The sequence below is a fragment of the Brachyistius frenatus genome, unplaced genomic scaffold (assembly GCF_029030835.1).
Source record: "Brachyistius frenatus isolate BFR_SWC_R1_liver_20210118 unplaced genomic scaffold, ASM2903083v1 Contig_5, whole genome shotgun sequence".
NCBI lineage: Eukaryota > Metazoa > Chordata > Actinopteri > Embiotocidae > Brachyistius > Brachyistius frenatus.
In genome coordinates, this window is record NW_027210604.1 from 9,708,561 (window position 1) to 9,732,374 (window position 23,814).

Below are 23,814 nucleotides of genomic sequence, written 5' to 3' on the forward strand. Positions count from 1 at the left end.
ATCTGATGTGATGAATCTGGTAAGTGAATGCGTGAGGAGAGCAGCTGTGTCCTCCCTCGTCACTACTAAGGTGCCCTTGAGCAACGCCCTTAACTCCAGGTGATCCAGTAAAGCTGCTCAGCCTGAGGTTGTCCTTGACAACTTGTAGTAAATACTTCAATTCATGATGGCTGTATTTCATGGTTTAGTTTCCCGGTGTTGCTGTGTTGGATTTCAATATATTGCAGGGTGTTTCTAATATTTGTCCTCCTAAATATAGGCTATAAACGAGATACCTTAGGCGAGATGATATTTTGTGAGGTTTATATTTGTTCAACAGTTCACAACTATATAATATATAATATTTTAAATCTAAGTCTTCCATCTCTCATATGATAAATATACAGTAATACATTGCAATCCAACACAGCAACACCGGAAAATGCGAGTCTTGTCCTTTTTTTTTATTCACTTACTTACTAAACATATACAGTATATCGAAATACTCACAATCGTATGGTGACCTGAGTAGGCCCAAATGTAAAGCCGCCACTGGGGGGCGCTCGTTGTCAATATTTCGCGTTGTGCCGGTGCGTTTGATAATCGTACCGGGTGTGCCGACGGTCACTGTCCGTCGCTGTTTCTCAAACTAACCTGTCGTTTTTCGGTTGCGTATATCACAACATCTACTTCCACCTCATAAGATCGGAGCTGTATTCACACATACATGTGGATCATGACCGCGTTTTCATACCTACAGGAAGCACCGCCGGATTTGTTGTTGTTGACGTCAGTCGTATGTCGGCCGGCGCGTGTCGTCTGAACGAGCGCACCCTTTCACTTCACTGACAGAAATGGCGACCACGGAAGTGGGTGAGTGGACTCATAACTGACTTCTTTATGAGTTATATCTCTCCTCACAAGCGCAGTATTTAAACGGTTGCCTGTGGGTTTTTTTTTTTTTTTTTTTTTTTTTTTTTTTTTAGAGCATATTTAACACGTGCAACAGATTTATCGTCCTCAGCGCGAGGTGGTCGTTTTCTCCACATTTAGTGTGTGCACACCCTGAAGCTAGCAGCTAACAGCTAACTAGCCGCATACAGTTGCAGCAATGATGTCCTGAAGACGCAGCAGGAACACCTGCTGTTTTTACCGCCTTATATGATTGTTTTTAATATATCTTTTACTGCCACAATTAACTGCAACGTTAGAGTCCCTACATGCACTCTCTTTCCCCTTGTTTTTGTTTTTAATCACCCAACTTTCAAACTAAACCAGTCTTGTTCTGTAATAAATGCAGCAATGGTGGACAGACGTAAACTATTTAGATTTAAAAAAAAAAAAAATCATCTGTCCTGCTATATGTAGTCTTAAAGTGGGATGTCAATATATACGTTATGTCATAGTAGCTTTTGTGGAGGCTCAGCTGACAGACTGCCAGTGTATAAAATAACAAAAGGTATTTCTTTTCATTTAGAAATAAATCCAAGTTATGAATCACTTAAAGGAGTAAAATACATGGTTGCTATGAAACCCTCCTGCTCATCGATCACTAAAATCCCCTACAACAAGAGATCTGACGTGGATAGCAGCCCAGCGTTGGACTTAATGGTGGCAAAGGTCACAGAAAAGGTCACAGAAAACCTGCAAAAATTTGCCCCCCCAAGATTGTAAAAAGTTGGACTGCTACCCAATAAACCAAGCAGTTTATGGATGTCACCTTGGGCTCTGGGAAGTTGTGATCATTTTGGAAGTTATTAATTCAGTCATCATCAGGGCAATAACAAATGTGTGTGGGATACATTCAAGCATCAACCTCTGTGTCTTTCAGAGCGTAGGCGAGGTCAGCTTGCTGCTCTTTCCATAGCAGCGGTGGTCATCATCGTGGGAGTGCCCCTCTGGTGGCGAACAACTGAAACATACCGCGCCTGGTTGCCCGTCAGTCAGATAAACGAGTTGGCGAAGCTGCAGGTTTGTTGTGTGCTTTCATTCCTTACACGTGTCCCATCTTGTGGTTAATTTATCTACCTTTTTTTTTTTTTTAATGGCCCTGTCTCTGTTTGTATTTTTGCAGCTCCAGCTGAGTGCTGATGTGGAGGTTGTGTTTGCACGTGGCACCGTGACACCAGAGCAGCAGAAGAAGTTCCCGCTGACACAGACGCAGGATGAGGAACGCGCGATAGATGGTGATTTATTAATGCTGTTTATGATCCTGCGGTTAGAGAACATGAAGCCTGTGAGATAAAATGTTGTCCGAAATTCTTGTGTTTCCAGAGGACACGGCTTTAACGTATAGGTATGAGACAAAGTACCGCACCGCTACCATCATGGAGGAGGACGCCCTGAACCAGCCCACGGCTGCGGGTGAGCCGCCTGTCAAATTCAGCTGTTTGCACTTCCGAAGTTAACATTTTATCGTCTCGGTTTAACTGCAGGTTGTAATGTCTCTCTTGTTCTTCCTCTTCAGAGGCAGATCTGTCTCTGCACAGGCTCAGCGAGAGTCCATGTGGTTCTTTGGTTGTATATGTGATCCCAGAGTCCTCTTCACTGCTGCCCGAGGTTAAAGCTGTTTTGATTATTATTTTTTTATATATTTAGTTTTGAAAAGAATTGCGTGTCTACTGTAAAACCTTTTCTATTCATTTTTCTTTAACTAAATGTGATGTGCCATTGCTGCTTAGTGCCAATCTATTAACAGTCTAATTACGGTACCTTCTGCTGAGCTTGAAACAAAATGAGTCATTTGTACCCTCCTGGATGAGTTGAAGATTATATGGTGCCCCGAAGGCAGCTGACCTTTCATGCGTTTCAGGACGTGAACGTGTACATCGGTCAGCGACGGACAGCCCTGCTGCGTATCGGTGCCCAGATGAGAGTGGGAAAGACACTGGAGCAGCTGCTGAATCACCTGGAACCTCGGCTCAAGCATGTGCTGCAGGTGATGTCCTTCAGTCACACCGACATCACCGCTGCCCTCAGCGACAGAGTCCGTTTCAGCCCTGGCAACAAAGAGAGCATCGCCGACAGTATGAGAGCCTTCAAGTCCAGCCCAGGTTGAGCCAGATGAGCCAGAAAGTGGAGTGACTTCATTTCTGTCATAGTCGGTGTCTGCTTCGGCGCTTTACATCTGTTCCCTGCTCGTTCTCATCTTCTCTTTAGGTTACGAGATAACTTTCAGTCTGTTGAACCCTGACCCAAAGTCCCACCGGCTGCACTGGGACATAGAGGGTGCCGTGCAGACCTACATCCAGCCTTTGGTTACAAAACTGTCCCCTCTGGCTAACTTTAGCATTGACTCTCAGGTACTGTGTGTGCATGTGTCTTAATGTGCATCACCATGAAAAGATTGTCAGCTACTGTATGTTAATGCTCATGTTCTTTTGACAGACCTTGTTCTATGCCATGCTTGGAGTCAACCCACGCTTTGACAGCAGCCGCAGTGCTTACACACTCAATGCTGACACCCTTGCACATGTCATCAACCCAGTGGAGGCTAGACTTGGTAAAACATTGCTATTTTGTTGTTGTTGTTGTTTTTCAAATGTTTGACAAAAGAAGGAACATGGTATATTTTGGTCTGGTATATATATATATATATATATATATATATATTTTTTTTTTTTTTTTTTTTGCTTTCGATTTCCAGGCTCTAATGCTGCGTCATCAAACCCGGTGTTGAATTTCCTTCTGTACGTCCCGGATGCCCACCATTCACCTCTTTACATCAATGACCACAAGAAACAGGAAGTGCCTTCTAATGCATTTCACTCTCCACGGTGGGGTGGAATTATGGTAAGATAATTTAAAGGCAACATGGGATGATAGTAATCTAAAGACTATGGTTATAGTTTACTAGAAGTGAGGATGTTATCTATCAATAATAGCTAGATGCAAAGGGATTTTGCTCTCTTAATTTGTTCTGTTGGGTACCATATCAAAAAATAAATAATTTGATTAATGTTTCTCCAGGTTTATAATGTTAATGGTTTCTATGGGCCAGAGGCAGAGTTCCCTGTCGACATCAGCATTAACATGGCTAAAGTCATGGGAGTTTTCCTCGCACAGCTCCGGTAAGTGTTAACCTGCAGTATATGACAGGTTTTCCTTTTCCTGTGGACACGAGGTAACCTTCCTGTGCCGTGTCCTGTCAGACTGTTGCTGGGTGTGCAGTCATCAACGCCTCCCCCTGGCTTCCTGGTGGCACCGTGCGGCAGCACAGGACTAGCTGACTGGGAGCTGGACCGCCTCATGTGGAGTCGCAGTGTGGAAAACATTGCAACAGCAACCACCACCATCACCTCTCTGGCACAGCTGCTGGACCAAATAGGCAACATAGTCATCAATGACAACATTGCCCAACAGGTAAAGTGCATGTGCAGCTGTGTTGATACGTTAGTTCCTGTGTTTCCTAATTATGCACACGTATGAGGGTGTGGAAAACACATCCTTCTTTTTAGAGCTGCAGTGATTAGTCGGTTAATCGACCAGTTGATCGACAGAATGAATCGCCAACTATATTTATTTTCAACTAATCGTTTTGACTCTTTTTTTTTTTTTTTTATGAAAAAATGCTTAATTCTCTGAATCCGGCTTCTTACGTATGAATATTTTATGTTTTCTTTAGTCCTTCATGATAATAAACTGAAGAAAAATCTTTTGGTTGTGAACTGTTGGTCAGAATGAAACAACATTTTAGACTGCACCTGGGGCTTTATGAAACACTGGTTGACATTTTTCACCATTTTCTGACATTTTAAAGACAAAACAGCCAATCAGTTAATTGAAAAAATTATTGACAGATTAATTGATAATTAAAATTATCTTTATTTGCAGCCCTAATTCTTTTTTTCTGCAGGCTATTTTTCATTGTTTGGGTTTCTTAGTTTCAATTTAATGGAAATCTTATTTATTTAGGTATAACAAACTTTATAATTGCAGTCCATTCCAGGTCAAATGAAAAAAAAGGTTGACAGAACAGCTATGAATCACATTCCTGTTTGATGAGGGCAAACCAGAAAATATAAACAAGAAGCCAATGCGAACAGATTGTCAGGCAGAAATTAATCAAGTGAATAAAAAGTATTGAGTGTTTTAACTGGTTCTAATGTCTTCTAATTGTACCTAACCTGTGCCTGCTGTTGCTGTCACTCAGGTGTCCAGTGCCGTCACATCTCTGCAGCTGGCTGTGGCTGAGCTGGAGGCTGGGAACCTTGGCTTTGCTCTGCAGTACAGCAAAGAGGCCATCCTGGCGTCAGAGAAAGCATTCTTTGACCCCTCACTCCTCCACCTCCTCTACTTTCCTGATGACCAGAAGTTTGCTATCTATATACCACTCTTCCTGCCCATGTGCGTGCCTATTCTGCTGTCCCTGCTCAAAATAGTGTCTGAGGCCAGACAGAAACGCAGAGAAAAGCGAGCCAAAAAGGACTGAGACGCACTCGAGAAGAAGATGTGATGACCGTGACGTCTGAACAAAAAACAGGTTGTGAACAAACTGTTTTGACAGTGGCCTTGACAGTTAAACACAAACCAACGCATGAAGAAAAGCTCCTTCGCAGCATTTGGGGTTTGGGAGTCAGTCATGTATGATTTTTTTTTTTATTGTTTCGTATGGGGGTTTATGTATTTTTTAAGGTTTTAATGAATGACTGCTGTGACTGTCTGATACTGTATAACTGGAAACTTTAATTGTTGTTAATGTGTACACGTTTTGTATTTTGATTGTACTTTCTATGCTAAGTTATTGAGAAATAAAGACTAAAATTATAAATCAAGCTTTGGCTTTTTTTTTTTGGTTATCAATCAGAAGAAAAAAAAATCACATTTTGTATTATTATTATTATTCGTATATTATAAATGAAAACACTGAATATGCAGTCTGATAATGCATTAGTGCTTACAAAGAAGCAACTAAAAGACATTTTAAATTGTGTGTCTCCCGCCTGTACTGTAGGTTGTGACGTCACGCTCCAGTAGGTGGCGGTAAAACGCTATTTGCAACGTACCACACCACCGAAGAAGAACACGTTGTTAGCCGCTGCAGCGTTCAACTTTTAGCCGCTGCTACTCCTGCTGAATTTTGACAAGGTTTTTTTTTTTTTAGCCTGTTAAAACGTCGCTGTAGCTTCCAACTTCATATTTAACGCGTACCTCTTAATTTTGGGAACCACCCAAGCCTCGCTTTGCATATTTTTTTTCACCAGAAGGAGACCCGCCGCTAGCGTTAGGTAGGTTTGCGCCATTATGTCCGGCGGAGGTCTCATTCGAGGACCGTCTGGGAGTAACGACTGTCGGATATACGTGGGGAATCTGCCTCCCGACATCCGTTCAAAAGACGTAGAAGACTTATTTTACAAATACGGATCTATCCGCGATATCGACCTGAAAAACCGCAGAGGAGGACCGCCGTTCGCCTTCGTGCAGTTCGAGGACCCGAGGTGAGCTGCAGGACTTGAGCCTCGTCCTCGCTTTCATTTATTTATTTATTTATTTATTAAAAAACGGTCAGCCAGCTACACCTTTAAACTGTTTACAAAAGACGTAGCTGGCTGTATAACAAAGGAGGCGTTGTTTTCAAGCCTCATGGGCCGTTTGGAGCCTAAAAGGATGTGACGACACTGAGAGGCGTCTGAGGCGGTTGTCGATCACCATTGTTCCCCTTCAACTCGTGTCCCCGTGTGTAAATTCGGTTCTTTGCATATTAGTCTGCTTTCAGCGATCATTTCGCTGTGCTAAATACAAACTTGTCCAAAAAAAACAAAAAAAAACTGCTTCTGGGTAAATAACTACAGGGAAAAAAAAATATATATATATATATATTGATTTGAATCTGTTTTGATAATTTATTTAGGATTCAAGTTAATTTTCGGAGTCTCTGTGTGTGTGCCATTAGTCGGCTGTGCACACAGTGAGCATAATATCAGCTCTGGTATTTCTGCAGGTAGTCCTGCCTTCCTCTCTTTATTTATGAGAAACCTGTAGAATTAAACCAACACCGTGGGAAGATTACATGTTCCTCCCAGGTTCCCTCAGTACAGGCCAGTAGTTGTAAAATAGCAAACCAACAGGCACTTTGCTGCTGAGTCCAATATATATATATATGTGTGTGTATATATATATACATATATATATGTGTGTATATATATTTATTTACTTGATTGGTAACTTTGGGATTTCACAGGGATGCTGAGGATGCTGTCTATGGGCGCGATGGTTACGACTACGATGGCTACCGACTGCGTGTTGAGTTTCCCAGAAGTGGAAGGGGCGGAGGAGAGGGAGGAGGAGGACGAGGTGGAGGAGGAGGAGGAGGAGGTGGTGGTGGAGGAGGAGGCGGTGGTGGAGCGATGGGACCCCCGAGGGGAAGATACGGTCCCCCATCCCGACGCTCAGAATACAGGGTTGTTGTGTCAGGTGGGTGACATGTTCCTCTCTCTGCAGGTGTGCTTGTCTTTTTTTTTTTTTTTTAAGTGTTGAAGGTAATAATAATAATAAACTTTATTTGTATAGCACCTTTGATACAAGAAATGCAGTGTTTCACACAAAAACACATATAAAGGAACATTTCAAAAAATATTGAAATGAAATGAGCTAAAACAGATAAATGTGTAAGAACTGATAACATTAAATACAAGTACACTTTGATTTGGGTCGTTCCATAGGATTAAATTTATGATATGAAGTAGCGGAAAAACAAGTTGTACGTCTCGTGCACTTTTTAGAACTTTTACTTCACAGTCTATAATATTACCCAGTAATACACTAGAGATTAAAGGTATTAATCTGATGCCATTTTTTTCTTCCAATCAGGTCTTCCCCCGAGTGGGAGCTGGCAGGACCTGAAGGATCATATGCGAGAGGCAGGTGATGTATGTTACGCGGATGTGTACCGTGATGGCACCGGAGTGGTGGAGTTTGTGCGCAAAGAAGACATGACCTACGCTGTCCGTAAATTGGATAACACCAAGTTTCGCTCTCATGAGGTACGTAAAGAACCTGGGGTTTAGGTCACAGCTTTGTGGTGTTGCAGAACTTCTTGATTTTGATTTCAGCGCCCACGTCAACAGGTTAGAGCAGCTCGACAGCCTGCGTGACACGCACAAGTCATGGCTGTGAGCTGCGGCGTGCCATCAAGGGATTACATGTGCACTATGTAATCATAGCAGAAACCCCATGTAAACTCAAATTAAATGTCGTGTGCACAAAAGTGCACTCTCTCAATCTCTGTCTCGTGTCTGTGTGTCCCGCTTTGAACGAGGATAAACGAAAAGTATGCGAGTGCTTTTCGGTTGCAACTCTTCACTTGTCGAACCTCAAACAATTGATTATTGAGCGCCATCATCAAAGGGAAACCCTCGGCAGAAAGATCAGACTGGCAGTAGCGGCGCCGCAGCAGAAACGCAGTGTGGGCCCTCATACGTGACCTGCAGTGCAGCGAGGTAGCCACAATGCACACGCCACGCAGGCAGTGTGTCCGAGGCCTTCGTAGTCGACTGTTTCTAGTGTCTTCATCAGCCTCATGTAGCAGCTTACACGCAGTAATGAAGTCACACATGTCACGTGCCTGTTTGTGTGTTTAGGGAGAGACGGCCTACATTCGTGTGAAGATGGACGGACCGCGCAGCCCGAGCTACGGCCGCTCTCGCAGCCGCAGCCGGAGCCGCAGTCGGAGCCGGAGCCGGAGCAAGAGCGGGTCTCGCAGCTACTCGCCACGTCGCAGCAGAGGGTCTCCGCGCTACTCTCCCCGTCGGTCCCGTTCCCGCTCTCGCTCTCGCACCTAGGCACACCTGACCCAAACAAAAGTAATGGGTGTACCTCAGAGCCGGAGAGGAAATCTTCCCATCACTTTACAAATCCTGTACACTCACCAAGGATCATCTCATGTGTGACCCGTGTGCGCTGTCATGTCCTGTGTTCCCATTTACCCCCCTTACTTTTTTTTTTGTTTTTTTGTTTTTTTTCTTCTGCATTTCTGCTGACCTGAGGACTGTGGTCTGTCTACATGACTCAGTTTCACTCCATTCCTGCCTTTGCCTCCTCTCAAACGTTTTGTTTCCGCTATCCATCTTTGCTTCATCTCTGTACTTTTCTTCACCTGATTGTCCTCGTTGAATGCTTTGTTTCATTTGCAAAGATTTTACTTCTTATACTGCTGTCCTTTGACCTTCTCATGTGTTTCTCTGTAGAGTTCAGAGGAACAAGATAGGATGGGAACAGAGGAAACAGTTCATAATAAGATAAACAGGAGGAAAAGGAGGAGGAGGAGGAGGAGTCATAAATGGCACCAATGGTATGATGGCTGTGCCTTGTCAACTGTGAAATCTGGTTGTTTTTTACAAATATATACAAATACTTAAAAATAGAGTGCTGTTGTTGAATGTTTTCAATAGTAACAAGTTCTGTATACAGCTTTGTATTTTGAGACCCAAAGCTCTTTTTTTTTTCTCTTATCTTTTAGTACCCAAAGTAAATCTTTGTATTTGGGGCTTGATTATAGATGGGTTCCCTGGTTTTTTTCTCAAAGTAAACTCCCCTGTAGCCTCATTTCTTGACATTTCTTGAAGTATTTTCCGAAGGTGTGAACTAACTTGCCTCCTTCTCTTTGGTTCTGCTGGTATTCTTAAGGTCTGGACTGGGCTCATTGTCTCCCCTTTCCGGAGCCGGATCAGGATTCAGGATCAGATCAGGATTAGGATTAGGCTTCAGGATGGATACATGGAGCGCGACCCCCGGCCCTGTCCACATAACCCCATCAAACCGGAAACAATCTAGTGAGATATTTAAACGAAATTGGCTTTCGAATTATCCAAATTATTTTTTTTTTCTATTTTGTATGGGACCTCAGAGACACAATGACGAGTGGTCATTTTTCAAATTTTTGTTTTTTAAATTAAAAAAAAAAAAAGAAGAGCAAAGCTTGGATCAAATCCAGGAGGAGGGCTGGGAGGTGCAGGATGGATCCACACGCGTACGGAGAGTGGTAAATAGTGGGCAAACATTAACAGTGGAGGAGGGAGGGAAGAGGGAGGTCTGAGAGGCAACGAGGGAATGTGACCTTAATGTGGTTTGTATCTCTTTTCCTAGGTCAGTCTTTTCCAAAGGTGGCTGATTTTTTTGATTTTCTTAAGTATAATCTTCAATATATCAAGGCTTTATTCTTTTTCAATAAAAAATACAGTAGCACTAAATTAAGAGTTTTTTTTTTCTTTCTCCTCCTCATACAACAGGATTGGTCGCAAAAACATTCTACACTTGTACACATTCATAACCCCCCCCTTCCGACAACAGTTCTGCTGATAATATCAGTGTATTGTTAAGTGATAATGAACATACATTTTGTACTTGAAGGCCAAAGCTGTAGCTGTCCCCTGAGTCCTGTGCTAGCAATAGTGTCCACCGGAGGTGTCATTCAAGGACCAGCGGGACGTAACGATTGTCGGGTAAAAACAATAATATTGTCTCGTATATTGTTACAATATTTTTTTTAAATTCTCAAATATTTTATCAGTATCTACCTTTAAAAATTTAGTGTGGCTGGGACACTGAAATTACTTTTTGTTTTGTTTTGTTTTTAGTCATCCCTCACAGAAACTACAGCACAAAAAAATACCTTAAATATGAGACACAAAAGCAGTGGGTTACAAAAATGGATAATACTAAGTGTGGGGTTTGATTGAAAATGATTGACTGAACAGACAGCCTGATTCAGCACCATGGAGAAAGACACTCCGACTATAGGGGTTTAAATGCTTCAACATGGGCTGGAGCAGTTTCAGAAAACACTTCCTATTTTCCACCTTGTGCATTATAATGTCTTCAATCAACTTTATTGGGCTCCAAGTAAGAAGTGCAACAAATTATGGTGTTCATATTATTTTTATAAATACCGTTTTATCAGTGAGAATATGCTAAGTTACAGACTTCCTTCTCTCTATAATGCCATAGAGTTCAACAGCAACACAAACTCCATCCCCAAAAAAATACCATTAAGTTGCCTTTCTAAAACTATTTTAAAAAGAAAATGGATTAAAGCCTCTGTGGAAGTAGAAGTTATTGCAGTAATGTTGTATTAGGCTGTATTTGTTTCAGGTGTACATAATAAACTGGGTACTGAGTGTATGAATGTCCAAAATCAGAGTCGGTACACTTTCCCAGTCCTGCATTTACAATTACACTTTGACCCTCTTGTCTTCAAAACAAGTTCAATTTATAGTTTCATCTTTGTCAGTTTAAATTATTTTAAAAAAAATGTCCAAAGGGGCTATAAATGAAATGTATGTCCACCAAAATTAAGTAAAAGTCACTTCAGCATCCTCGAAACAGTTTGGCAACTGCCAGTTGCTGCATCTTCACATAAATGGACACAAACGCAAATAAGACTTGATGATCGTAGTTCTGCAGGTGCTGAGTTTCTGTGACCATCCAACACACAACTTTGTTGTAAGTATCTGCATTCATTGGCTAAAGATTATGACCTCAATTTGACACCAAAATAATCCATAATATTGTCTCAGGATGACATGTTTAAAGACATGAAAATACTTTTTGATCAACTTGCATGCGGAATTATAATGAGCTTGTTGGTTGGTGATGTCACAACATCCTGCTTTACAAATCTTAGACTAGTGAGTATCAGATGATTGAAATGAAAGAGAAGCTCTTTGTCTGCACAGTGAAGGCCAAACATTCACTTGAAGTAACATGGACACATTGTTGAGCAGAGGGGGGGCTTTAAAAGAAATGAAGAGCTCTCACTGAGTAAAATCTCTATTCAGAACCTCAACATGTTCATTGGATGTTTTCAGAGGGAAACTTGAGTTTTCACTAAAGCGCACCTCCTTTAATATTGTAGGTGTACTGTAAGGCCCTCTGTAACCCAGCGTCATAAAGCAGCCAAGCAGCAGTGAAAGTGTGTCTTTGCATGATTTCTTAAGGGCTAGATTGTCTTTAACCTTAACATTTAAGTAGATTTGGGCAATTTAAGATTGGAAAGAGTTTAAAAATCCTATTTATCATGCATGCTTTTGTCCTCCTCACATGACATGGGAATACTCTAGAGGCTGTACGATTTATTCCCTCCATGACCTCCTCTCAGTCCGACCTAGATTAGAATGTGCTGCAAACTCTCCAAATTACACAGATCAATATTATGGATCAACCCTATCACCTACATCGATCACGCCCCCTGAGGGCACGGATTAAGAAGGGGGGGGCGAGGGGGTGAAAACGGTGCATTCTGGGTGGAAATAAGATGCAGGCACTGCCCGCAAGTAAAAAACGCCGTCAGCAGGGTGTAGGCCGCGCTCGAGCCAATCACAGAGCGTCTGTAGTGTGGAGGGCGGAGCAAGGACACCACGCTTCCACGCATAAAGGAAGGGAAAAACTGTGCAGCTGCAAGATATTGCACACCTCTAAATAGTATAACTTCGCAGAGACACACACGGTAAGAGATGAATGATAAATCTATCTATCTATGTTTACGCGTATGCGTTGCTATGTCTAGTGCCTGAGCAGCCTGCGCACTGTGAGCAGGTCAGTGAATACTGAGGTGTGTGTTATGTACAGGAGCCTCCTGTGTTTGTCCCGAGACGCTGCATGAATGCTGCTTCCACTGTGTTTTTAGAAGTAGCTATGTGAATATGTGCGCGTGTCAAAACTGTACTGCTGTCAGCTGCGCGTGTAACATTGTATCACGCTGGTGCCCTTCTGTTGTTGTTCATCTGAGGCCAACATGGAGGCTTGTCGCCAGCTCACATTACCGAGTTGTCTACATGTCTACTGAATTGATAACTTGCCAGTCTCGCACAGCTTCCAGCTGCAATCATGTAAATCGTTGCCACAGATCTGGATGATGACTGTTTTCCTGGTGTAGTCATGAGAAATCAAAGACAAAATTCTGACTGCAGCAAGTACAAACTACATGGGGGATGTCTCCAACTCTTACTTTGTTCCTTGCAGTCAGAGTGCCATCATGTCCGAGAAGAAGGCAGTGATAAAGAATGCAGACATGTCTGATGAAATGCAGCAGGATGCCGTTGACTGTGCCATGCAGGCGATGGAAAAGTACAATATTGAGAAGGATATCGCCGCCTATGTCAAAAAGGTATGTATTATTATAGTACAAACACGACATCCATTGAAGCCTGTGCGAGACCTCTTGCCCATGATGTGCTCATTATCATCTCCTCTGCAGGAGTTTGACAAGAAGTACAACCCGACATGGCACTGCATCGTTGGGAGGAACTTTGGCAGCTACGTGACACACGAGACGAAGCATTTCATTTACTTCTACCTGGGTCAAGTGGCCATTCTACTGTTCAAGTCGGGCTGAAACATGGCCTCTTAAAAATACTCTTCATTCAGTCCCCAATTCTTCTGTGCCACACGCTTCATTTGCTACCGCCTTTGTGCAGACATGCCTACCTCCTGGTTTCCTGCGTTCTTCAGTCCATTACTTTTTCCACCTATAACATCACTACCATCTGTGATGGACTGGTGTCATTTATTAAAAAAAAAAAGATGCCAATGTTAAAAAAAGAAAGAAAAGATGCCAGCTATTCTGCATGACAGCACTTGGTCAGCATTTGCACATCTGACAGACAATATTATGGCTTATGCTTTCCAGATATGTTTCTGTGCACTGATGTGCAAATCTGTACATTATTTCGTATAAATATGTTGTATAATAGCTCGTTTTCATTGACTTAAAATAAGTAACAGAGTTTTTGTTGAAATGCCTTTCATTTTCAGTGTCAACTGACAAGACTGTTGCTTCCACTTAATAAAGTATATTACACGTGAAGAGATTTAGGGTTTTGTACATGCCTGAACATTCCTGTTTACACTTGAGTTGTGAATATTTACCATTTGCTGCTGTATATCTGCATTGTAATTTGTTGTGTGGTCTGGTATTGTGATATTTTCAACATGTTGAGCACAAAACAACTTTGAAACAGTAAATTGGTTCAAACTGTGTCATGTGTATGCGTGCCTTTAATATACTATAATCAAATGTCTCGGCATCTTGTCGGGCTGGGCAGCACGTTGCCTCCTTTCTTCTCTGAGCATAACACTCTTAACCATGATGCATTTTTGTTTGAGAACTTCTGGATGCGTGGGGTGTAATTTCTTATCAGAACAGACTGAAGACTAAAAGATCTTCTGTTTTGTCAAAATACACATTATGAACATTTATTATAGCTAGTATATAATAAGATGGGTAATGTTTTCAGTACACGTCGCACATACACAACATGCTGATACAATAATGCAATTTTGACCACCAGTATTGTCAGTAGACATCAGCTGGATTAGCGACACTATATAGAGCCACAGAATCAAAGGTACGGCTCCATTAGAAAGTTATAGTCTGTAGCAGACACTGAAAATTGAAATGACTGATAAACCCTCTGCAATTCATAAGGTGATACTGTTCTTGTCAAAGTAAATCTTTGAGAAAAATAGATTTATTTACATATATATATATATATTGTGTCTTGTGGGAAGGTAGGTTTTTTTTTTTATCGCTGGCTTGAAATTTAAAGAAACAGTCTATGCAATGAGACTATGATAGATCATCCTTGTCTAATACTTTATTTTGAGAGAAAAAAAAAATTGGGTGGTACCGTTATGTTTATCCAAAGCCCTGTTTGAATATTCCGTGATTTTTCGCAGCGGAAAAAACAAATCCCCACAACATCGTCATTTGTTGTTTTTAAGTTTCCACTCTAGAGGACAGTAATGAGCCTCAAAGCAGGATGTGAGGCTCGCAAGGAAGAACGAAATAAAGCACTTCCGAGGTTACAAATATGGAGGATCAGACCGGGATATCAGCACCGGACCCAAGTTGCCGTGGTGTCCCTGCTTTCCCTCCGGTGATTCTGTCCGCCGAGGCCGCCCCGTTCACTCCTATGGCGTCAGAGAGTTGGCAGCTCGGATCCTCCCCGTCGGACGCCGAAAAACAGTTTTCCCGCTGCGCCGCTAAGCTCCGAGCCCTGCGAGCAGACTCCAGCCAACTCCGACAGGAGCTCAACCTACTTTTTGACCAGCTCCTGTCCGAAAACTACAACAAGAACTTCGACCTGAGTATCAGCATCCAACCAGAGGTAACAGCAGTAGGGCCAAGAACCCAAATTGGTAGGTGGTAGTCGGGGCATACCAGGAGTTGAAGTGCCATGACATTATCACCTACCAATTTGGGATCTTGCCGTCTCGGTCACAACCTACCAATGCAATATTCCCTTACCTTTTCACCACCCCAGCATTTATTGATCATCAATCATTTAGCTGCCCCCGAGCTTATGTATTCCCAATGATTTGAGCATTTCTCTTTGGGTCTGGGTTGTGTTTGAGCCTCTTTATTTCCATTTCAGAACGTGTGTAATCTGCTGACACACGCCAGCTGTCTTGTGCCGCTGAGTCAAGAACATTTAGTCATCAAACTCTGCCAGCTCGTTCATCATCTACTCAACCAACTAAAGGTAACAACCAGTCTCTAGTAAGAGTAGCGCTTACACAGCACATCTAGTCATGTACTGTTCAGGAATGTTTTTGTCCCATATGTGAGCTCATCATCACCCGAGATGTACATACTGCACCGTCCAAGTCAGTTTCTTAATTTACATCGTCTTGCTTATGTTGTCATTGATTTCTAAGGTAATAATGGACGAACAGACATTGGACGTCATGGTGAACTACACTGCCAGTGCGCTGAAAGTGTGCAGTACATGGACACACACAGATGTCCTCCTGGCACTCTCCACAGAAGTGTATGGGAATGGACCTCAGTGCCACCAGGTAGATATTTATACTACACACTTGTTGAAAGTGTATTTTACCTGTTATATAGTTACGTTGACATTTTTTCTCATTCATAGCACCTCAGCGATTTACTGGGGGAAGATGGAGTCCTCCTGCAGTATAGTTCTCCGTCTCAGCCAAATATGGAGTTGCGCCGTGTTGCTCTCACCTGTATGGCCAACATCTGTCTCAGGTAGGCACCGTCCTTATAAATTTAGCCAGAAACCATACTGGGAAATGTTTAAAATCTTGGAGGTAGTGTTCATCACACCTAATCTTGGAGGAAGATTAAATTAATCTGGGGGTTGGAGGCGAAATGAAGCAAGCAAATGAATCCGAATTCTAAATGTCTCCTTATCGCTAACCAAACATTAACAGTCCTAAATCCTTCCTTTCCAGCGGCCTTTGTTATAACGTTGTCAAAAACCCCGTCACTTATGAAAACAACAGCAACCTCTGAGCAGCAATCTACATGCTGAAAAGGGCACATTTTGATTTGGATCGTGCAATAAAGCAGACCTGCTCGGTTCTTTTTGGCCTCTTGCTGTGATTTATCGATTTTAATGCATGCTGTCAGCGCCGTAAGTGCAAATGTTCCACCAACCAAAGTTCCTCCCCGACACTATCCTGCAAGGGCACCGTCGCTGCATCTTGGGCTTAGTGCTGCCCGAGACGAATGGTTTAAAGATATAAAAACAAACCAGAGCATTTTCCCCCTATAACAGACTGATATATGGTTGCAGCCAGACTATTCTCCAGCACCGGCACAGAGATTGGTCTGGCTGTGCAAAATTAGTCAGCCTGAAGGCGGTAGGGGGCACTTGTACTCATCGGATTCCAGTGAGGGTCTTAGCTAAACATCCACTTCTCCCCAGTTCACCTACATACGAGTATGTTCAAAAATCTCGCGTTTGGTCCTCAAATACTTGTTTCTGCTTGATCCATCTTGAGGCCGTTGTCCATAATCCCTTCATATATGGTTGGTTGTAATTGTTTCTGTGGTTGGGTGATTTGCTTCTCTCCAGAATCCCTGGTCAACCGCCTCTGGATGATCAATACAGAAGTGTATGTTTCCGAGTCTTCCTGAAAACGCTGCATTCACCCAAACCTCCCAACACTGACGAGCTATTCTACTGCCTGGTACTAATATTTAGTGTGTTGCTCTAAAAAATTTCAATGAGAAAAATTTGTGCTGAAACATAGTTGATCCGTGCCTGCCCTTGTCTCGTCTGTGCAGGTGATCCAAGCAGCACTGAAGGGACTTCAGTTTTGTCTCTCAGGGGGGAAGTGGAAATTTGGTGGAGGGGAGGAGCTCGGGTCCGTACTGGCCGCGCTTAAGGTTAAAAAAAAAAAAATCACATCTCTGTGCGCATTTTTATATTGCTTGTCTATACAAACGAAACGTTGTGACAGCCGAGTGTTTATTTGGAGGCCTGCTCTTGTATTTCTGCAGAGGCTCATGTTCCAGGGAGCTCCAGGTGTGAGCATCGAGAGGCTCGCTGTGCTTTACCCAGCACCTCTTCCGCAGTATGAGGGCGTCTCTGCACCAAAACCTGCTGAGCCACCAAAACCCTCAGAACCGCCAAAAGATGCTGCTGTGCCAGGAAAAGCCTCGGGAGTAAGACGAGCCTTTGTTTTGTTTGCTCATATTAAAATCTGTGATGAAACACTGAATTTTGGTTGAACTTAATTGTCTCCCCGAAGAATAAAAAGAAGCGATCCAAAGGAAAGGGGAAGAAGACGAAAACTGAGGAGAGCAGAGCAGATGATGGGGAGGAAGAGGATAGAGAGGCCGTGCCTGCACCTCTGAAAGGAGGAGGAAGAGAGGGAAGCAGAGGCGAGGAAGAGACCCGGCCTAAACTTTCTGCCTCGTTTCTCTACCCGTCCTGGAAGCGAATCAGTTCTGACTCAGAGTTTTCCGACCCAGAGGGCAACGTGCAGAGCAAATTAAGGTACATAAAGACACGGGCGAGGCCCGTTTTTTTTTTACTTTGTAAGTAGAACCTAAAGCTGTTTCCCGTGCATCCTTCTTCAAGATTCATCCTTTTCATTCTGTGTTTTTCACACTTCAACCTGACGCGTTTTTCTCTTTCAGACTGAACCATGGTCGTGTGCGTCAGGGAGCCCTGCACTGTCTGCTCGTGGTGGTGAAAGCAGTAGAGAAGAGGACTCTGTACGGGTACTGGTCCTCTTTCATCCCTGACTCTCCCATTGGGGGACCACCGCCTCTTACTCTCCTCACAATTATACTGAAGGACCCCTCGCCAAAGGTACAGCATGCCCTTTGTCATGTTACCGTTGTTCTTGACATTCAGTGTGTGATTCTTACGTCCGTCTCTTTACTCTTCCTCCAGGTGCGGTTGTGTGCACTTCAGGTGTTGTCGGCCATGTTGGATGGCTCGCGTCAGTTCCTGGCTGTGGCTGAAGATACAGCGTCTCCTCGAACATCTTACACCCCTTTCTCCTTCACACTGGCCACTTCCGTCAGAGAGCTGCACCGCACTCTCAGTCTGGCTCTGCTGGCCGAGACCTCCCCGCAAACACTCACACAGGTCATAAAGGTACGATAACACCCTCTCTCTCGCTCTCTCTCTCTCCAGTGACTGCTACTGTCATTCTGACAACATTCAAACAAATATATTGAGCATGTGCATCTACAGCTTCTGTATAAGCGAGATGGTTCTCACATGTCTGTTATAACAGCATATCTCACCTCTCCCCTCTCTGTTAGTGTCTGGCCTTCCTGGTAGCCAATGCGCCCTATCACCGTCTCAGACCTGGTCTGCTCACCCTGCTCTGGAAGCAGATCCGTCCTTATGTGCGCCACAGAGGTCTGTATCATGTGAGTGCACTGAAATAGCTGCAGGATTTAAGCAGCCGGGTCTGTAAAGTTCCTATTCTCTTTCTTTAGATGTGACCGTGCGTGTGTCTGTCCTGACACTTTACGGGGCTCTGGTAACGACTCAGGCTCCTCTTCCCGAGGTGCAACTCCTCCTCCGACAGCCGGAGGAGGACAGCAGCAGCAGCAGCGGCTCGTTCACACCGCAGGACTCGGCTCTCAGCTGGAGACAAAGAGACGGCGTCCCCTCGCCCTCCCGCACACCAGTCAAACCCTCCCAGCGGAGCCCGAGCACACATTCCCCCCACACTCCTCGCTCACCGGGGGAGAAAGAGAGCGCTCCGCCGTGGCTGCTACTGCTGTGTGTGTCGCTAGTGATTCAGCCCAGAGAGGACCAATCAGACAGTGATGGAGTGGGAGGAGGCGTGGCTTTAGAGCCCCCTCCGGTTCGACTAGCCGCTCTACAGGTGAAAGATCATGCCTGAGACAGAAAGCAGCAAAACAAAGCTGCAAATAGAGTCTGAAGATGTTTTTTGTTTTTTTAAATGCGTGTCCGCGTGCTTTTCAGGTCCTGTCCCACCTGGTGCGTGGCTACTTCTGTCTGACCCAAGCATGTCTGTGCGATATCGGGCAGGTGAGCACTCGCTGCCTCGGCGAGACAGACCCCTCCATACAGCTGCACGGAGCAAAGGTAATGCTCTCTAGTGAATGTGTAAGCATACAAATAAATGAGGATATTTGTCAAATACGTAGCAATAACACAAGCACTAACATCTGTGTTTTTTCTGTAGTTACTCGAGGAGTTTGGTACAGGAATAATCCAGCAGTACAGAGCAGAGGGCAATGTGCCCGAGAGCTCAAGGGTCCCCATAGAGCAGGTAAATACAGACTGTACTGTATATACTTCATCAGAATACAGCTATTTTTAAACAACTGTATTAAATGAATTTCCACTGTACCTCAAAAAAATGTTGGAACTACAATGTGCGCCTGTTCATGTTTTCATTCGTACATCCGTGTGCTCCATGTAGGTGGTGCAGTTTTGGTCAGACGTGCTGAGTGGTCCGCTGAACAGAGCGCTGCAGAGCGAACAGGATCCCACGCTACAGGCGAGCGCCTGCGACACACTCTCCTCCATCCTGCCAAAGGCCTTTGCACAGCTGCCTGTGAGTTCCCCTTTGCTTGACCTCCGTCTGTTTCCATGCGGCTGGTCATGAGCCACATGGAGCTGTATGTGGGCAATGTGCCCGAGAGCTCAAGGGTCCCCATGTATGTGTGATGCTGTTTTTCAGGACAAGACCCAACTGATGTGCATCACCGTGCTGCTGGGGCTGACCTACATTGAGAACTATCTGGTGAAGACCGCAGCAGTCAGGGCTTTGGGAATCTACATACTGTTCCCCTGTCTGAGAGAGGTCAGGACATTGACCGGTTGTCATTATTAGAACAAAGTCTGGGGGAAAACTAGAGAAATCATGTTTGTATTTTTTTTTATTCTCAGGACGTTATGTTTGTGGCGGACACTGCAAACACTATCCTCGCTGCCCTCGATGATCGATCTGCAAATGTCCGCGCCAAGGCTGCCTGGTCGCTTGGAAACCTCACAGATACACTTATTGTTAATATGTAAGACGGCACAGACGCACAATATAAAGTGGTAGAATAAAATGTTTTTATCTTGGATTTGGAACACTGGCTTACTTTTGTCCTGCCAAAAAGAGGGTACAAGTAAAAACTGATATAATATGCAAGGTTGCAAAACATTGATATATATATATAATATAGATTTTTCTGTCTGTTATCTGTTTGTTTCCCATCTCTCATCAGGGAGAGTGTGGGTGTGGACTTCCAAGAAGAGTTATCCGACATGCTACTGCTCAAGATGTTGCAGGCGGCCACCCGAGCATCGGCCGACAAAGACAGGGTGAGAACATCCGTGCTTGTACACACAAGAGGAACACAAACATGAGATTTGTTGTCACACAAGTTAGTTCATAAGACATCTGTATAAATCTGAGACTGTACCATATGCATGAATGAACAGTTTCCTCTACTGGGTGACAACAGTTTCTAGTCCTCATTTGATTGGCTCGCATGTCTCTGAACCCTCCCAGGTAAAGTCTAACTCAGTGCGAGCTCTCGGAAACCTGCTTCACTTCCTGCGTCAGAGCCAGATGACCCGCTCCGCGTTCCAACGCCCACTGGAGGACGCAGTTCGCGCTCTGGTCAAAACTGTCCAATCAGAAGCTACAATGAAGGTCCGGTGGAACGCCTGTTATGCCTTGGGAAATGCTTTCAGGAACCCCGCCTTGCCTCTGGGTAAGTTGTCTCCCGGCGCTTTCATCTGTGTTTGATCAGTGTTCTCATCAGACTCTCAGACAGCTCAGAAGCGTCTTGAGGTAATTTCTTCATGTGTGGCACAAACGTTCACTTGGGCTCAGGGATGAACTGAATTTGGTGATTTTGACGGTCAAAGGTCACTGTGACCTCGCATAACACATTCGTGGCTTTAACTCACAAATTAATTTGCTAATAATGACAAAATGTAACGCGACGGCTTAATAGAATAAAATAATAAAGTGATGACCATAACTGAGGAACAGAAGAGGAGGGCGTGACCATATTTCACATTTGATCTGATGTTGAATTAGTGACACTTATTTTGGTTGTCTACTTAGAAATTGTGGTGACTGTATAGATCTTTTGTGCTGTTGGGTTGAAGGTGTGTGTAACACATCCATGTTTTAGAGTTTGTAGCTTTTTTGTAGCAACATCCAAATTTAAAGCATCGATTACTGTCATGGCTACAACGGTGTTTTCTATCAGAATCAGATTTAATGGCCAAATTCCCTCAAAGTCTTCAGTCTATATATGACATGAGTCGGGAGAGACGTGGCTGTGAACTGCAACTTGACTGATTGACAGAAGCACACAACCAGGAGGCGGTAATTCTAGTTATTCGAGTGTGGCTGACACATTAGATTGACAGTTCACTCCCGTTTCTTTCTACCCGTCAGACTCGGCCCCGTGGTCCCACGATGCCTTCTCTGCCCTCTGCCACGTCGTTACGTCCTGTAAGAACTTTAAAGTGCGGATCAAATCCGCCGCTGCTCTGGCAGTTCCCACCCAGCGCAGTTGCTACGGAGACCCAGAGCGGTTCAGCCGCGTGTGGCGCGCGCTGGCTGCAGCGCTCGAGGCCAGCGAGGACACAAACGACTTCTTGGAGTACTGCTACAGCGCCAGCCTGCGACACACGCTCTCACAGGCCCTCCTGCACCTGCTCGGCGTCAGCCAGTCGCAGGACATGCCCGCCCTCGCCGCATCGCTGGCCGGCGAGGAGGGCAGAGGCGTCAAAGAGCATTTGATCAAGTATCTCAGAGCGGAGGAAGGAGGAGGAGGAGGAGCAGGAGAGGAGGGAGAGAAAAACACAGAGGGGGACAGTTTCCACCCACAGCAGAGACTCGGAGGTCTGCGGCAGACTCTGATCAGACTGAGGGCTGAAGGGGAGGGATGGGGGGAGGGGGAGGGAGGTAAGGAGGTGGTGGTCCCTTTCCTGGAGGATATTCTAAAGACCTGTGAAGAATCATGTTTTGCTTCAGAAAACTGAGATCATGACAATTCAGAGACGGCGGACAGTCGGAGGAGAAACATCCAAACACAAAGAGGGTCATTCATCAACTGCTGATGAGTGGTTGCACAGTGAACATTGGTTTGATCATTTTATTAGTGATTTACATACATCTGCTAAATCAGGACATATATGGATAATGAAAACTTATTCTTAATACTGTTTATTGACTCCAATCATGATGCCCATCCATGACTCAGATTATGAAGGACACTTATGTTGTTAATGTGAACACAACATTGATGACAGACTGAACTGATAACTTGTACAGCAGATGAGATATAACCCCCCCCCCAGTAATTTCATTGTCTGTCTTCACAGTACCTCAACATCAAAGAGTACATAGTGTACACACAGTGCCTTTAAACAGGCTGTTCTTCTGAGTCTTACCTATTTACAAAGTTAATTGTCAAAGTAAGAACCAGTGCCAATAAAGGTCACGCTCACTTGTAATACAGTACTGTGTAAAAGGTTTAGGCGTTGTTATGTGTTTAGATTCTTCTACATCACACAATACCATCAGGGGGGCGTCTCAATCTCACTCTGCAGCGTGACAACGACTCAAACATACAGCCATAAAAAAAACATCTTCAGCTTCAGGAAGAACAAGGAGTCCTGCACAAACCACATCCAGCTGAGGCCGCCTTAATCCACACAGGAAGTGCAGCACGTGCTCCAGTTTACCTACCAAGTGCCTTGATCAAATGTATAGCTGTATTCATGACTTTGCATGCCTGTGGCAGATATGACTGATCAAGCAGTGTCTTTAATTCATTCATTTATTACAACATAATGTTTTTTTTAGATCGTAATAACTGAAATCACCTAAATGACCTTGATGAAAAAGTTGACGTACCCATAAATGTTTGTCCTGATAGTACACATAAAAGCTGACACGCACAGGTTTGTATGGATATCTAGTGTACGTTTCCACAGCTGTAACCACGTCATTATACTTGATCAGCATTACAGATTTTTTTTTTATATTTTTGTTTCTAACTGTATCAGTAAACTTTACTCTGTTGCTCACTAAAAGTATCATTGTGGTGGAAAATGAGCCTGACCGGTTTGTGATTGACACCTGCAGCATATGTGAAGATGTGATCATTAATTTTAGTTGCATTTAAACTTGAATCAGAACGCGAGTTGTCTGATTCTGTGGTTTAATGAGTGGAACAGTTGCTCAAGCTGCACCTTTTTAATTATTTACCGGCATCCTATAATTTACTGCTATTTTGAATTGTGTGAGTAAATATCACTTCAACGTCTTACAACTATTACTGCGCTTCTGTAACGATGTAAATATTTTATGTTCTCATATTTATCTGGTAGCTTTTATCAATTTTTGCAACGTGGAAGAATCTAACATGACAGATTAGTAGGTTTGGTTACCGCTGCGATTCTCACTGGAGCGAGACAGGTTGAAGAGGAAATACATCTATAAGATGCATTAACCTTGGGGACAGGAAATGTACTACAATACTTGAAAGAAACAGATTGAGTAAACGAATTTAGGTCACCGAATTGATACAACTCCTTTTTATTTTATTTTTTAAATTTGTTAAAATTA

At 43.7% G+C, this 23,814-nt stretch overlaps 4 protein-coding genes across 7 annotated transcripts; all 4 read left to right on the plus strand.

Annotated features, from left to right (window-relative positions):
- The first annotated feature begins 799 nt into the window (after positions 1 to 799).
- On the plus strand, positions 800 to 5,753 carry pigs (phosphatidylinositol glycan anchor biosynthesis, class S). Its single transcript, XM_069721664.1, has 12 exons — positions 800 to 852; positions 1,811 to 1,950; positions 2,054 to 2,165; positions 2,254 to 2,343; positions 2,447 to 2,538; positions 2,792 to 3,032; positions 3,139 to 3,281; positions 3,367 to 3,481; positions 3,626 to 3,771; positions 3,949 to 4,049; positions 4,131 to 4,341; positions 5,132 to 5,753. The coding sequence occupies exons 1-12, from the start codon at positions 834 to 836 to the stop codon at positions 5,408 to 5,410; spliced, it is 1,689 nt and encodes a 562-aa protein (XP_069577765.1). The 5' UTR covers positions 800 to 833; the 3' UTR covers positions 5,411 to 5,753.
- A 239-nt stretch (positions 5,754 to 5,992) lies between these two features.
- On the plus strand, positions 5,993 to 10,180 carry srsf1b (serine and arginine rich splicing factor 1b). Of its 4 annotated transcripts, none has more exons than XR_011312003.1 (5): positions 5,993 to 6,416; positions 7,160 to 7,392; positions 7,789 to 7,961; positions 8,559 to 9,268; positions 9,604 to 10,180. XR_011312003.1 is itself a non-coding variant. In XM_069721688.1 (5 exons), exons 1-4 carry the CDS (start codon positions 6,223 to 6,225, stop codon positions 8,757 to 8,759), a joined length of 801 nt encoding a protein of 266 aa, XP_069577789.1. In that variant the 5' UTR covers positions 5,993 to 6,222; the 3' UTR covers positions 8,760 to 8,780; positions 9,165 to 10,180. The 4 variants fall into 4 exon arrangements, 2 of the variants coding, with proteins under 2 accessions (XP_069577789.1, XP_069577777.1); XR_011312007.1 differs by having other exon boundaries at positions 8,559 to 9,958; positions 10,063 to 10,179; XM_069721688.1 differs by having other exon boundaries at positions 8,559 to 8,780; positions 9,165 to 10,180.
- Positions 10,181 to 12,316: 2,136 nt separating this feature from the next.
- Positions 12,317 to 13,953, plus strand: dynll2b (dynein, light chain, LC8-type 2b). Its single transcript, XM_069721703.1, has 3 exons — positions 12,317 to 12,421; positions 12,941 to 13,081; positions 13,172 to 13,953. Exons 2-3 carry the CDS (start codon positions 12,950 to 12,952, stop codon positions 13,307 to 13,309), a joined length of 270 nt encoding a protein of 89 aa, XP_069577804.1. The 5' UTR covers positions 12,317 to 12,421; positions 12,941 to 12,949; the 3' UTR covers positions 13,310 to 13,953.
- An 834-nt stretch (positions 13,954 to 14,787) lies between these two features.
- heatr6 (HEAT repeat containing 6) lies at positions 14,788 to 23,301 on the plus strand. The gene is made up of 20 exons (XM_069721713.1): positions 14,788 to 15,083; positions 15,351 to 15,458; positions 15,634 to 15,774; positions 15,855 to 15,970; positions 16,803 to 16,917; positions 17,015 to 17,116; positions 17,231 to 17,395; positions 17,482 to 17,729; positions 17,873 to 18,047; positions 18,132 to 18,338; positions 18,509 to 18,608; positions 18,689 to 19,083; positions 19,185 to 19,307; positions 19,408 to 19,494; positions 19,648 to 19,782; positions 19,909 to 20,031; positions 20,118 to 20,242; positions 20,444 to 20,540; positions 20,731 to 20,935; positions 21,634 to 23,301. Exons 1-20 carry the CDS (start codon positions 14,889 to 14,891, stop codon positions 22,221 to 22,223), a joined length of 3,552 nt encoding a protein of 1,183 aa, XP_069577814.1. The 5' UTR covers positions 14,788 to 14,888; the 3' UTR covers positions 22,224 to 23,301.
- Positions 23,302 to 23,814: the final 513 nt, after the last annotated feature.